Source organism: Urocitellus parryii, chromosome X, assembly GCF_045843805.1.
Source record: "Urocitellus parryii isolate mUroPar1 chromosome X, mUroPar1.hap1, whole genome shotgun sequence".
NCBI lineage: Eukaryota > Metazoa > Chordata > Mammalia > Rodentia > Sciuridae > Urocitellus > Urocitellus parryii.
This window is the reverse complement of record NC_135547.1, coordinates 67,147,567-67,164,011: the sequence shown is the minus strand read 5'-3', so window position 1 is coordinate 67,164,011 and position 16,445 is coordinate 67,147,567. Positions and strand designations below refer to the sequence as shown.

At 34.3% G+C, this 16,445-nt stretch overlaps 1 protein-coding gene across 1 annotated transcript in view; it reads right to left on the bottom strand.

The window, feature by feature from the left end:
- LOC113197828 (histone H3-like centromeric protein A) overlaps window positions 1–4,199 on the bottom strand; it is an 83,290-nt gene extending 79,091 nt beyond the window's left edge. The window contains 1 exon segment of the mRNA XM_077793632.1: window positions 4,066–4,199. Coding sequence (XP_077649758.1) covers window positions 4,066–4,199 — 134 coding nt within the window.
- Between the last annotated feature and the right edge of the window lie 12,246 nt (window positions 4,200–16,445).

The window sequence follows — 16,445 nt, the reverse complement described above, 5'->3', positions numbered from 1 at the left end:
ATGTCCCTGTCAGTCTGAATTCAGACAAAAGCTCTCCTCTCAGGATTTAACCAAGTCATAGATCCCTTGGCTTTAAATGTTTGCAGAGAGATGATGTGAGTTCCTTATTCAAATAATAATAATTCTGCAGACTCCAGGTTACTCTTCTAACTAGCCTGGAAGCCTACAATGTCTATAAAATTTTCCACTAGTTAAGATTACCAGCATCTGCAATGATAGAGCTTTCCAGGTTTCTTGTTTACTCTTTTCCTTACAAAGATAGTATTCCCCCTGTGTTTAGTCAACTTTTCATCACTGTGACCAAAATATCTGGTAATAAAAATGTAGAGAAAAAATGTTTATTTGGGCTAAAGATTTCAGAGGTTCAGTCATCTCCATTGCTCCAGTACTGAGGTGAAACCCAACATCATTGCAGAGGGTGTTAAGGAGGAAAGCTCCTGAGTTTATGATAGATGGGAAGTATAGAGAGTGAGAGAAAAACTAGAGAAAATTATATAATCCTCAAGTAATTCCCCCTAGTATTTTAGTCAATTATTTTGCTGTTGTGACTAAAGGACCTGAACAGAACAACTCTAGAGTACGAAAGTTTTATTTAGTGGCTCATGGTTTCAGAGGTCTCAGTCCATAAGAGGCTGGCTCCATTCTTTGGAGCTTAAGGTAAGCAGGACATCATGGTAGAAGAGTGTGGCAGAGGGAAACAGCTCACATGGTGATCAGAAAGCAGAGAGAGCAAGAGGCTTCACTCACCAGATACAAATATATATCCCAAAGTCAAGCTCCAAATTCCCACCTCCTCCAGCCACAACCTATCACTTCAGTTACCAGTCAGTTAATTCTTATCAGGGGACTAATTCACTGATTTGGTTAAGACTCTCACAACCCAATCATTTCTCCTCTGAACCTTCTTGCATTTGAGCTTTTGGGAGACATCTCACACCCAAACCATAATGCCTAGTGACCCACTTTGTTCAGTTGCACTCCACCTGTTTAACATGAAATTAGTCCATTCCATTTAATAATTTCAGAAAATGGATTAATACACTGATTAGGTTATGTCTCTCATTATTTAGTCATTTTACCTCTTACATTAACAAAAGAGATTCATGGGGATGCTTCATGTCAAAACCATAACATTATGCTCCTGGTCCCCAAAATTTTACGTTCATCTTACAGTGCAAAATACATTTAGTCCACTTACAAAAGTCCCCTTACACTTAACACTTTTAGCATTTCCCAAAAGTCTAAGTTCATGATCTCCTCTGAGATTAAATACAAAATATTGGCTGTGAGTTCCTGTAAAGATCAAACGCAAGTAACATATCCAATATATAATGGCACCAAGCAAATATTTTCTTTACAAAAGGGAGAAATAAGGGCAGAGATATAATGGACATGACAAAAACAAGTCAGAAAACTAACATGACAAACACTAGGTCCTATAACTCCATATCCATTGTCTGGATCACCTGTTGGCAAAATGTTATCAAAAAAAGGCTTGGGCAGCCCTGCCACTTTGATCTTGCTGGTTATAGGTGTCAGGACCTCTCTCTTTGGTTCTGTCCACAGCCAGAAGGTTTCCTTGTCAAACATTCCATTTAACTGTCATTTCTTAAGCCTGTGGGTGTCCATTCCAGTTTTGGCTTCCCTCTCACATCTTCATGCATTGCCTTCTGTAGGGCTGCTTGCAGATATTCTAACCATGTCACACTTTTCCTAGCCTCCAAGACCTTCCTTCAAAAACTTGGAGAAAGTCTTCATGACATTTTAAGTTTAGTATCCTGTATTACTGCAGAACCAACATCATGTGGAGAACACCAAAATCTGCCACCACTTTGAGCAGTAGTCTGGCCCCCTTGGGCCATGACTGAAGTGATCTCTGAGGGTCTGGGTGGATGAACCTGAGGATACAAATCCTAAGGAAATAGATTTCCAGATCCCCCTTTGCAAGCAAGTTTCCCCAGAAACTCTTAAATGAGTTTTCAATTATATACCCCCAAAGCCAAACTTCTCCAGCCACAACCTATCACTCCACTTACCAGTCAGTTAATCCTTATCAGAGGACTAATTCACTGATTTGGTTGACTCTCACACACTCTCAACTCTCATTGAACCTTTATTGAGTGTGATCTTGCTGTTTACTAAGATTTTCTCAAGACATCATTCCTATTGTCATTGTGTACAGTACTTGGCTTCTCATTAGCAGTAATATTTTCAGCAACCACAACTTCCTTGGCTTTAATATTACCTATACTTCTATCCTGGCAAATCAGAAAGTTTGTCAAACATTTCCTATCTTCTTTTCTCCCAGTTCTCACCATGAATCATGTTAAAAGCTGCCAGAGACATCCATGCCATTATGTAAATGTGTGATACCTTGAAATTTCCTCTGCCACATTAATTAATTTATCACCTTTAAGTTGAGCTTCACAAAAAATCTGAGGACATGGCAAAATGCAGAAATACCCACTGACAGAATATTATGTAAGCAGCCTCTACTTTGATTCCAGTAAAGTCCCCTTTCCCCTCTCGTAAAACTTCACGAGCCCAGTCTTTACTGTCTACAATACTATCAATATTCTAGTCTTCTGAGCTCTAACCCTGAACTGTGTATTAAATTTCTGCTTATAAAATTTTAAGTGTTCTCCAGATTGCATGCCCAAAGTTTTCCAAATCCCTACCACAAACCAGTTCCAAAATCTTCTAAACCACATGGTACATTTAGTCAAAGCAACCACCTTATTTCTAGGTACCAAGTTCTGTTAGTCATCTTAATATCCAACAATAACAGGTTATAGGAGAAAAAGTTTATTTGTACTCCTTGTGTCAGAAAATCAGTCCAGTCATCTGACTCTTTTGCTCTTGGCCTGAGGTGAGAGAAAACATCATGGTAGAAGGGCATGGAGGAGGAAAGTTGCATGGCTCAATACAGACAGGAAGCAGGGAGAGATTGGGGGAAGCAAACAACAAAATATATGAACCCTGTAGTGCAGCCTCAGTGAACCACTTCCTCTAGTTATTCTTTACCTACCTAGAATTGCAACCCAGTTAGTCCACTCCAATTATTAATCCAGCAAAATGATCAATCCACTCATTAGGATATGGCTCTTTTAATCTAATATTTTCAGCTCCTGCATTTACACAACATCCCTACTCATCTGGGTTGCCCAGGAAGCAATTGGTATGATGATTTATCTCTCTTTCTATTCTATTATTCCTGTTATTATAGTTTTATAATCTTGTAATCTCTCCTGTACTGGGTTCCAATGATCTTCTATGCTCACCCACCACAAAAGGGAACATTGTTTTACTATTTTGTTTTAATTTGAGATAAGGAGGAGGTGAGTACTCTTATCTCTACTTCACTATCTTAGAAGATCTATTGAATTGTTCATATTTGGGGAAAGATTTTTGAATGGATGTTCATCAAGGATAATAGACTGTAATCATCTTATCTGTGTTTAGTATGAAAGTAATAGTGACATAAAATGTGTTTGGAAGTTTCATCCTCAATTATTTGGAAGATATTTAGAAGGGTTGATATTAGTTCTTTTTCAAATGCTAAGTACTACTCAATTATAAATTCATCTAGCCCTGAAATTTCCTTTGTGGAAGACTTTTGGTTGATGATTTAATTTCTTATTTTTATTGATTGCATATTTTCTATTTCTTTATGATTCAGTTTCGATAATTTATGTTTCTAGTAATTTGACTTTTCTTCTTTGTTTTTCAAGTTGATTATATCTAGCTTCATATTAATTGCTTAGGTTTCTTTCCACATTGGAGTGTCAGTTGTAATTACTCTTCTTTTATTTATATTTTTATTTGAGTTGTCTATATTTTGTGTTGTTTATTACATATTTATCAATTTAAAAATCTTTCCAAAGAAAATTCCAATTTTCTTTTGTCAATATATATTTTTTAATTGTATCTATTTTTTTCATTTTTAATTAGAGAGAAAGAGGCAAATATGTGGATAGGAATCAAAGGTATTGGGAGACTGGAGTAAAATGGCATGGCTGAACCTTCCTGCGCTTTGCCATCATTGGCTATTCAGTCCAAGTTCACTTCTTCCTGCGGGGATCCCTGTAATCCAGGTCCTCAACATCAGAGTCCAAGTCCACTCCCAGCACAGTCCTGTCCAAAAAGAAGGAGTTGAGAGCCAGGTGGCCCATGTTCAGGAACTGGTGCATCTCTGCCATGATTACCATCTTCACATGGGGCAGGGAGTTTCATATAGGAATCAAAGCCCACAAGGGAGATAGATGATTGTCACTCAGGCCAAGTGGGGAAGAGGCCTGAGTGTGACATCTGTGGGATTCCCTTGGTATGCTTTCTTGGACACTAGTAATTACTGGCAGGAAGACTCAAATTCACACACGGTACAAATATAGCAGGTACATTTCTAAGAGTGGGGAAGGCAAGATGGGGTGGCAAGATGGTGAGGGATTGGTTTCTACTTATTCCGACTCATTTTACAGCTACCTTGTCAATATATTTTATATTGTCTTTCTAAACTCTATTTAATTTATTTGGAATCAAACAGACTTTTCACACCCTCGTACCTTGGTACTAAATCTTCCCACTGTGGCCTTTCTGTACATCGATGGTTAAAAATTTCTTACTGCTATGAAGGCTATGAACATGGAAACTTATTTTCTTCTGTCTTCTTGGCATCACCTTCCTGGTGCAATTCTCTTAATCCAATACAGATTTCTTTATACTTACCTCCTTTCTTGCTATTATACTTTCATATATCATATGCACAAAGTAAAATAATGTGTACAATATTTATGCAATTACATATTACTATGATTTGAATATGAGGTTTACCCCCAAAGCTCCTGTGCCAATACAGGAATCATTGGAAGTAAAGTGGCTAGATTGTGAGAGCTATAACCCCATAAACTAATCAGTTCATCCTCTTTGAATGGACTGTCTATGTGGTAAATGTGAGGTGTGACTGTAAGTGATGGGTCATTGGTAATATTCTCTGAAAATTTTCTTTTTTAAAATTTATTTTTGCATTACAATTCTTAATACACCATTATACCATAATTTATCATATCTGATTATATGTAAGATATGTTGACACCAAATTCACATCTTCATAGATGTATTTTGTATAATGATGAGGGTCTCCTTTCACCATCCATACTATTACCCTTGGTCCCCTCATCTCTCTGCTTCTTTGCCACCCTACTGTGAGCTGCTTTTATATGCCACATCCTTTAGCCATAAAGTCTTGTCTTACTTTGCCCCAGAACAATTGACTTAGCTATGATCAGAGACCTCTGAAACCATGAGCCCAAATAAACTTTCTTTCCTCTAAGTAGTTCTTGTCATGCATTTTGAACACAGCAATTCAAAAGCTGATTAAAATATATCACTTTTTTAAAAGAAAAAGAATTTGAAACTATACTATTAAAATATATTTAAAATAACATATATTGACATTCCTTATTATTTAATGTAGATAAAAGTCACTCTCTGATGTTGAAAGCTTTCAACCTAAAGACCATCTTCAATATTTTTCTATAAGGCATTTACACACTTGTTATTGTCTATGATGGCCTTACTCCTGCAACTAGTCTTTGCTTGACCCCATGACTATGGAATATTTTGAAATCTACATGGTGCTCCATGACTCCCAAATAAATATACTCTCTATTACTGTAGAACTATCAACACATTTACATTAATAAGGCTTATTGCTTATGCCTTCTAGATAAAGAGGTTAAACCACACTTGGAATCACTGGAGCATGGACTAGGGAAGCTGAAGGATGGCGTGAAAATGTAAGCAACACAGTTCCAAGGTGGTGCAGAGAAGTGAATACTATGGTCACAAAGTACCTTTCTGGACACTTTATCTTCGATGTCCTAACTTGCCTTGAAGATCTCTGAAATGCCTTCAGGATCATCATTCCATTGTCTTGACAAATAGATACTGGTTTTTCTTTATCCATGTTTAGTTTATTCAGTCTGGACAGCACTTTTAATTATTTACATGGTTAAACTTAAGGTTTTCAAGATTTTCTCTTAACTTTCTTCAAAATTACAAGCTCTACCTTAAAATATTTTCTCTAATTTTACTGAAAGAACTAAAAAAATACAACACACTGAATAATTTTCTGCTTTGATATATCTTTTATAAAATATCCTATATTGAGGATTTTGTAAGATGGAATAATAAAGGAAGTCACATTCATGGCTGCTGTTTGGCATGAAGCCAAGAAAGCAGATAGGATCCTGGTCAACAAAGTGGATGAAAAAAAAAGGGGGAGGAGGAATTTTACTGGGATTTAAGACTGGACTTCAAAGTAGATCAGGGCCTTAGGATGTTGGTTATAATAAAATAATGAAAAAATCCCCAATGTCACTGTCACCAGTGGCAGTGCCAGTTCGAACAGTTTCCCTGAAAACAGAGTGGAGGAATAAGGGAATTAAAGGAATCCTCATATTTAGGAGCACTGTGATGCTTGAGTACAGGGAAATTTGAGATAAAACACACTGCTGCACTAACCTGAAAGGCATGCTGCACAATATTCTTGTGAAGGAGAGGAGCAACATTTCTCCTGCCTGCCCATGAAAAGAGGAAAAAGCCATTTTCTAGCTACACTATGGAGGCCAGCATCTGTGGGGGCTGATTCCTGGCAAATCCAAGGTGGGCCCAAAGTGTGTGGGCCTAGAAAACCAACACCTCACAACATAGAGAGGGTAGAGAGGGTCAGACAAAGAGAGGGTTTTACATAGGAAAATAGAGATCATGGAAACCCACCTTGCTCCCCGCTCCCCTTGAGTTCAGAAGCTGGAAGGATCAGCAGGAAGATGTGTTCATCTGGGAATTCAAAAGGATGGTAGCAGGAGAGATTGCATTTAGAGAGTGAACCCATGAGATCAGGAATCACGAGTCCAGGGATTATGACAGGAACAAAGATTGACTCCACTACTATACAAATGGAAGCCAGGCATGGGGTATAGTCTCACAGCATGGACCAGCAGCTTCTGGGCCCTGGAAGTGTGCTGATTTAAAATCTTCAGATCAATCATATTTCAATGAAGAACCTGGAGCCTAATCAGGCCTAATTTATCTATATGATCTACTCTCACATTCCTACAATCGAACCCTGAGGTTGGAGACATCACACTCAAGCTCATTCCACCTAATACTACTGAGAAAGGAAGCCAGGGAATTTTAAAACTCCAACAGAAACAATTTTTTAAGTTTTCATTGAGAATTTTTTTCCCTGTTTAATTGTGAGCTGAATGATTTATGGACTCACATGCACATTTGTCTCTTTTCTCTCATTTCTACCATTTTTAAAGGCAATTATTTTCATGGCTGTCCTTTCAGGACTAGGGTATTTGATTACAATATTTAAGTTTTATTTTGTATTCTTTTAATATAATATTTATTTTTCATTTTTATTTTATATGTATTTTTCTCATTTTTCTATTTCCCTTGATTCCCTTCTTTGCTAACATCCAAACTCCATTGTACTCTTTCACTCTTCCTTCAATTTTTTCCTTACATTTTCCTTCTTCTCCTTCATAATTATCTCATGCTACATCTCTTCTTTTCTCTTCCTGCTTACCATTTTGAATGGTAACTTACAGTTTGTAAGTGGACAATGACTGATCACATTTCTGTTTGTTTATTGTGACAAGTAACATGGAGATGTCATAGCAGGAACTATTAAGTCTAATGGCGTATATTGTTTGCATTGGTTATCATTTGTCTTCACCTAAACGGCAAGGTACTGAAAACTTTTAGGAACACTATAATTCCACAGGGTATAAACTCCACAGCCTAAAACCTAAATTATTAGATGGTTAAATACACAAACAACATGAAAAAAGCAAGGGAACATACTACCCCAAACAAACAAAAAAAAACTTCAATAATAGAATCCATCAATACCACATTAGAAGAAATATCAAAGAAGGAGTTTAGAAAGTTCATAGTTAAACTCATCTGTGAGATAAGGGACAATGTAAGGAGTTAAATCAGAGAGAAAAAAACAGGAAATGAAAGATCACTTCAATACAGAGAAGAGATTCTGGAAAAAAATTATGTGGGAAAACCTCAAAAGGAAGGAATCAATAAACCAAAGAAAAAAAATCAATGGAAAGCATCACCAGCATGCTAGAACTATTGGAAGACAGAGTTTCAGGCAACTAAGACAAATATATAATCTTGAAAATACAGTTGATCATGGAAAAAAGATGCTAATAGACCATGAGCAGAGCTTCCAAGAAATATGGGATAACATGAGAAGACTAAATAAATATTTATCAGGATAGATGAAGGATCAGAGATACAAAGCAAAGAAAATCATAATCTTTCAATAAAATAATATCAGAAAATTTCCCAAATATTAAAAAAGAAATGGAAAATTAAATACAAGAGACTTATAGGACCCCAAATATACAAATCACTACAGAACCAAACAAAGGCACATTATCATGAAAATGCCTAACATTCAGAATAAAGAGAATTTTAAAAGATGCTAGATGAAAATGACAGGTCATATTTAGAGGGAAACCAATACAGATCTCAGTTTATTTCTCAAGCCAAACCCTTAAAGGCTAGGAGGTCTTGGAATAATATATACCAAACTATGAAATAAAATAAATGACAACAAAGAATACTATACCGAGAAAAGTTAAGTTTTATAGTTGATAATCAAATAAAAATCTTCCATAGTAAACAAATTTAAAAGAATTCACAACTAGAAAGCCTTCACTACAAAACACTCAATAAAATATTTCATGAAAAATAAATAAAAAATAAAATTGAAAACCAGCAAAGGCATGAAGTACACTAGAAGAATAATCAATCAAAGGAGAAAGTAATTAAAATAAAAAACAAATAAATAAAAATGACTAGTAATAAAAATTATTTCTCAACAATAACATTGAATATAAATGGTCTAACCTCATCAATCAAAAGACATAGATTGGCAGATTGGATTAATAAATAAGACCCAACAATAAACTGTACTAAGAATTGAAATCAGGGTCACTTAAACACTGAGCAATATCCCCAACCATTTTTTTTATATGTATGTTATCTACAGACAAGATATTGCTGAGTTTCTTAGTGCCTCATTAAGTTGCTGAGGCTGGCTTCAAATTGTGATCCTTTTGCCCCAGCCTCCTAAGCCACTGTGATTATAGCCATGCTCCACTACACCACACAATATGCTGTCTTTAAGAGACTCACCTCATAAGCAAAGACTTCCATATAATAAAGATTAAATAGTGGTGAAAATCATATCATGTGCATGGATCTTGTAACCAAGTAGTAGTTTCTATACTCATATCAGATAAAAAGGAATTTAAGCCAAAGGTAATCAGAAAAGACAGAGAATTGTTTCATACTGATTAAGGTAATTATACATCTACTAGGTATAACAATTGTAATTATTTATATCCCCCAAAATGAAGCATCTGTGTATATCAAACTCTTCTCAATTTAAATAATCAATTATATCACAACACAATAATAGTAGGTGACTTTAAAACACTTCTCTCATCACTGGATAGATCTTTTAAAAAAACTAAATAAGACAGAAAATTTTAAAAATATATAATTAATAATTTAGACTTAACAGACATGTACAGAATATTTCATCCATCAATGGTGACAGTTTCTTCTCAGGAGCACATGGATTATTTTCTAAAATAGACCATATTTAGGCCACAAAGCAACTCTTACCAAGTACAAAAAAGTAGACTTAATACCTTGCATTCTATAAAGTCATAACAGAATGATAAAATTTAAAAGAAAAATAGAAGCTACTCTGACACATGGAGACAAAATAATATGCTATTGAGTGAACAATGGATAGCAGAAGAAGTCAGAAGTTAAATTAAAAAAATACTCAGAGGTTAATGAAATTAGTAATGAAACATATCAAAATTTCTGGAACACCATGAAAGTGGTTCTAAGAGGAATGTTCATTGCATTGGGCTCATTCATTAAGAGAACAGAAAGTCACCAAGTAAATAATGTAACATTACATCTCAAGTCCCTGGAAAAATAAGAAGAAATCAACACCAAAGCTGTGGAAGACAGAAAATTATTAAAACCAGATGTAATATCAAAAAATTGAAACAAAAATTTAAAAACTCAGTGAAAATTTAAAAACTCAGTCATAAAAAAGAATGGATTTATGACTTTTGATGGTAAATGGATGGATTTGAAGACTATCATGCTAAGTGATATGCAAATACCACAAGACCAAAGGTTGAATGTTATCTCTGATGTGTAGCTGCTAACACACTACAAGGAAGGGAGAATAGAAGTTCAGTGGATAAGCCAAAGGTGAATAAAGGGAAGGGAGGAGATATGAGAATAGGAAAGACAACAGAATGAATTCAACATAACTTTCCTATTTTCATATATGAATATGTCACCAATGAAATTCCACATCATGTACAAACACAGGAATGGGATTCTGATTGAAATAAGTTATACTCCATGTATGTGCAATATGTCAAAATATACTCTATTGTCATGTGTACACAAAAAGAACAAATTTTAAAAAATTGAAATGAAATATCCTATCATCAATATGAAGTTTTCCTTTCCTCAAAGTCCTATGATTTTTGAACCAAGATTCTTGCAATTGTATGATAAGTATAATAAATATGGACTTTATTTCAGTTTGAAACACCTTGGAAAACCTTGTTTCTCACATCATCTGAGATATCATTAAAATGTTTTTTACATGCTCAGAGGTTCATTCTGGGCCACATATTCTTCCAAAATTTATTTTAGGACTGTTTTTCCTAGTTTTCTGAGGAATGCATTGATATTTTGGTGAGGATTGCATTGAATCCATGTAAGGTTTTTGATTTTTTGGCCATTATTATAATATTAATTCTACCTATCCAAAAACACCAGAGATCTTTCCTTCTCCTAATATAATCTTAAATTACTTTCTTTAGTCTTTCATAATTTTCATTATAGATGTTTCACCAACTTTGTTAAAGTATTCACAAATATTTTAACCTTAAGATTATTGATGTAATAATAAAAATAGCATTATATTAGAATCAAAATAATTAGAAAAACTAATGGAACAGAATATAAAACATACAAATACACATAAATAGAGTCATCTGATACTCAACAAAGTTATCAAAAACATATGTTGGATCAGGAAGCTGAGACAGGAGGATCATGAGTTCAAAGCCAGTGTCAGCAACAGCTAGGTTCTAAACAGCTCAGTGAGACCTGTCTCTAAGTAAAATACAAAATAAGGCTGGGGATGTGGTTCAGTGGTTGAGTACCCCTGAGTTCAATCCTCAGTACCTGCAAAAAATATGTTGGAGGAAAGATAGCCTTGTTAACAAACAGTGCTGGAAAAAGTGGATATTTATTTGTAGAAGATTGGAATTAGATTACTATTTTTCACATACTACAAAAGTCAAATCAATGTGGATCAGAAAGCCAAGAATTAGGTTGGAAACTGCAACTACTAGAAAAAAACAGCCTCAACAATTCTTCATATTGGCACTGGCATAGACTTCCTTAATAAGACTTCTAAAGCACTGGAAATGAAACTAGGAATTAATAAATTGGATGGCATTGAATTTACAAAGCTCTGTATATTGAAGGAAACAATAAAGAGTGCAAAGAGAGTGAATACCATATGGAAAAAAATGTCAGCTACTCTTCCAACAGTGGGTTAATAGCTAGAATTCATAATAGGATCAAAAAAACTGAACATCCAGAAAATTAGCTCAAATAAAATGGCAAAAGGACAAAACAGATACTCCTCAAAAGGAAAAATATAAAGGGCCAACAAGTAGATGAGAAAATGTTCACCATCCCCAGCAATCAATGAAATGCCCATCAAAACTATATGGATATTCCATTTTGCTCCAGTAAGAATGGCAGTCATCAAGAATACAAATAATAATAAATACTGGGAAAGATATGGAAAAAAGGTACAATCACACACTTTTTGGTGGAGCTGTAAATTAGTACAACCATTCTGGAAATCAGTATGTATATTTGACAAAAATTAACAAGAGACTTTCTGCCATCTTGTAATCAGTGGATGCCTGATGGGATTAGAACATCTAAAAAGCAAATATGTCTGAAAGACTTTGATTCAAGGCCATTTTTGTTGGCTATATTTGAGGACTGTGGAACCAAAGGGAGCCATAGCTCTTCTTTAAATTAAAGGCATTGGTTCTGGGGTTGTGGCTCAGTTGTAGAGCACTTGCCTGACATGTGAGGCACTGGGTTCAATTCTCAGCACCACATATAAATACATAAATAAATAAAATAAAGGTCCATAAACAACGTAAAATTATTTAAAAAAACAAATAAATATATTTATGCTAGAAATGAAATTGAATCCTAACTGGGCCAGAAATATACCTGTACACAAAGCATAAACAACAAAGTGACTTCTGACAGCAAATCAAACAAAACCAGAATAATCTGGGGAAAGGTAATACATGCCCAAGAAAACAGGGGAATGGTTCAAGTCAAATTTCAAAGCAACATTTCTGCTAAGGCCATTGGACAGAAAATTTATATGATATTATTCTGTTAAAGGATTTAAACTGATAACAAATAAATTAAAACGAATTTATGCTCTTATAGAAGCAGCATATGACACAGTTATCCCATTTCTCAGTACTTGTGCAAAAGAACTAAAATCAGCATAGTATAGTGATATAGCCACATCAATGTTCATAGCAGTGCAAAGGACAATAGTTAAGTTATGGAATCAGTCCTTGTGCCTATAAACAGATAACTGTAAAGGAAATGTGGTGTAAATATTCAGTGCAGTTTTATTAAGCTATAAAGAGAAATAAATAATGGCATTTATTGGTAAATGGATGGAAATGGGAAACATCATGCTAAGTGAAATAAGCCAGACTGATTATGCCAATGGGCAAATTTTTTCTCTCATATGTGGAAACTAGACCCAAATAAGAAAAGATATATGGGATTCCATGAAAGTGGAGGGTAAAAGAGTTGACCCCAAGAAGGTGAATAATAATGAGGGAGAAGTGACTGGAAAAGAGAATAACTGAGGAATGAAATGGACCAAAGTGTGTTTTTTATATAAATAGATATACCAAAGTGAATTTCACCTGTATGTATATCTATAAAGCACTAATTTATTAATTTAATTTAAAAATTTTTAAATTTATTATTCATGACAGTAGAATGCATATCTACATAGATGTGATATAATTTCTCATTTTTCTGTCTGTAGATGTTATAGAATCACATTGGTCATGCAGTCATATATGTACATAAAGAAATAATGTCTGTTCCTATCCCCACATTCCTGTCTTCACTTTCCTTACCTAATCTAAGGTAACTCTATTCTTCTCCAGTATCCCCCCTATTGTGAATTAGCATCCACATATTAGAGAAAACATTCAGCCTTCGGTTTTTTGGGATTGGCTTATTTTGCTTAGCATAATATTCTACAAATCCATCCATTTACTGGCAAATGCCATAATTATTTCATTCTTCTTTAAAACTGAGTAATATTCCATTGGAAATATATATATATATATATATATATATATATATATATATATATATATATATCACATTTTCTTTTTTTTAATTTTTAATATTTATTTTTTAGTTCTCGGTGGACACAACATCTTTGTTGGTATGTGGTGCTGAGGATCGAACCCGGGCCGCACGCATGCCAGGCGAGCGCGCTACCGCTTGAACCACATCCCCAGCCCTATATCACATTTTCTTTACCAGTCATCTATTGAAGAACACCTAGGTAGGTTCAGTTTAGCTATTGTGAATTGAGCTGCTATAAACATTGATGTGGCTGCATCACAGTAGTATGCTGATTTTAAGTCCTTTGGGTGGAAACCGAGGAGTGGAATAGCTGGATCAAATGGTGGTTTCCTTCCAAATTTTCAAAGGAATCTCCATATTGCTTTCCATAGTAATTGTACCAATTTGCAGTCCCTCCAGCAATATATGATTGTACCTTTCCCCCCACATCCTCACCAACATTTTTTGTGGTCTGTATTCTTGATGATTGTCATTCTGACAGGAGTGAGATGAAATCTTAGTGTAGTTTTTGATTTGCATTTCTCTAATTGGTAGAGATGTTGAAAACGTTTTCATATATTTGTTGATCAATTGTATTTCTTCTTCTGTGATCAAGTCTCTGTTCAGTGCCTTAGCCCATATATTGATTGTGTTATTTGCTTTTTGGTGTTAAGTTTTTTAAGTTCTTTATAGATCCTATAGATTAATGCTTTATCATATAGGTGCATGTGGTGAAGTTTTTCTCCCCATCTGTGAGCTCTCTCCTCACATTACTGATTGTTTCCTTTGCTAAGAAGAAGTTTTTTTTTTTAATTTTAATCCATCCCATTTATTAATTCTTGATTTTACTTCTTGCACTTTAGGAGTCTTGTTAAGGAAGTCAGATCCTAGGCTGACATTTTGAATATTTGGGACAATTTTTATTGTATTAGGCACAGGGTCTCTGATCTAGTGCCGAAGTCTTTGATCCACTTTGAGTTGATTTTTGCACAGGGTGAGAGATAGAGGATTAATTTCATTTTTCTACATATGGATTTCCACTTTTTCCAGCACCATTTGTTGAATAGGCTATGTTTTCTCCAGTGAATGTTTTTGACACCTTTGTCTAGTATGAGATAACTGTGCCATTGGTCTATCTGTCTATTTTGGTGCCAATACCATGCTGTTTTTGTTACTATACCTCTGTGGTACATTTTAATTTATGGTATTGGGATGATTCCTGCTTCACTTTTCTTGCTAATGATTGTTTTTGGCTATTCTGAGTCTCTTGTTTTTCCAAATAAATATCATGACTGCTTTTTCTATTTCTATGAAGAAAGTCATTGGAATTTTAATAGGAATTGCATTAAATTTGTATCACCCTTTTGATAGTATGTCCATTTTTACAATATTAACTCTGCATGTCCAGGAGCATGGGAGATCTTTCCATCTTCTGAGGTTTTCTTCAGTTTCTTTCTGAAGTGTTCTATAGTTGTCATTGTAGAGATCTTTTACCTCTTTTGTTAGATTAATTCCCAGTTTTTTTTTTTTTTTGAGGCTATTGTGAATGGAGTAATTGTCCTAATTTCTCTTTCAGTGGATTCATCACTGATGTACAGGAATGCATTTGATTTACGGATATTGATTTTATATCCTGCTGCTTTGCTGCATTCCTTTATTAGTTATAGAAGTTTTCTTGTGGAAGTTTTAGGATCTTGTAGATACAGAATCAATTCATCAGCAAATGGTGATAGTTTGTGTTCTTCTTTACCTATTTGTATTCCTTTAATTTCTTTCTTCTAATTGCTCTTACTAGAGTTTCAAGGATCATATTGAATAGAAATGGTGAAAGAGGACATACTTGTCCCATTCAAGTTTGTATAGGGAATGCTTTCAATTCTTCTTCATTTGAATGATGTTGATGTATGTTGCTACTATCTCTAGTTTTCTTAGAGTTTTGAACATGAAGGTGTGCTGTATTTTGTCAAATGCATTTTCTGCATCTATTGAAATGATTATATGATTCTTGTTTTTTAAATCTATTAATTTGGTGAATTATGGTTACAGATTTCCATATGTTGAACCAAGCCTGCATTCATGGGATGAACCCCACTTGGTTGTGATGCACTATCTTTTAAACATGTTTTTATATGAATTTTGTCAGAATTCTATTGAGAATTTTTGCATCTATATTAATTAGGGATATTGGTCTAAAATTTTCTTTCCTTGATGTATCTTTTTCTCAGTCTGGTATTATCAGGGTGATATTAGCCTCATAGAATGAGTTTGGAAGGATTCCATCCATTTCTATTTCATGGAATAATTTTAGAAGTATTTGTATTAATTCTTTCTAGGTCTTGTAGAACTCAGCTGAGATTCCATCTGGTCCTGGGCTTTTCTTGGTTGGTAGATTTTTGATGCTCTTTTCTAATCATTATCTGAAATTGATCTGTTACAATCATGTAAGACCTCCCCAATTAGTCTGGGTAGGTCATATATCTCTAAAAATTTGTCTATGACTTCTGTATTTTTCTATTTTATTTGAGTATAAATTTTCAAAGTAGTTTTTAATTATCTTTTGTATTGTAGACATGTCCATTGTGATATTTTCTTCTTTATCTTGCATTTTAATAATTTGAATTTTCTCTAATTTTTTTTGTTAGCATGGCTAGGGGTTTATCTATTTATTTTTTTCAAAGAACCAACTTTTTGTCAATTTTTTTGTTTTGATTTTATTTCTGATTTTACTTATTTCCTGTCTTCTGTTGTTTTGGTGTTGATTTGTTCTTCTTTTTCTAGGGCGTTGAGATATAGTGTTAGGTCATTTATTTGTTGACATTTTATTCTTTTAATGAATGCACTCAATGCAGTAAACTTTCCTCTTAGTACTGCCTTCATAATGT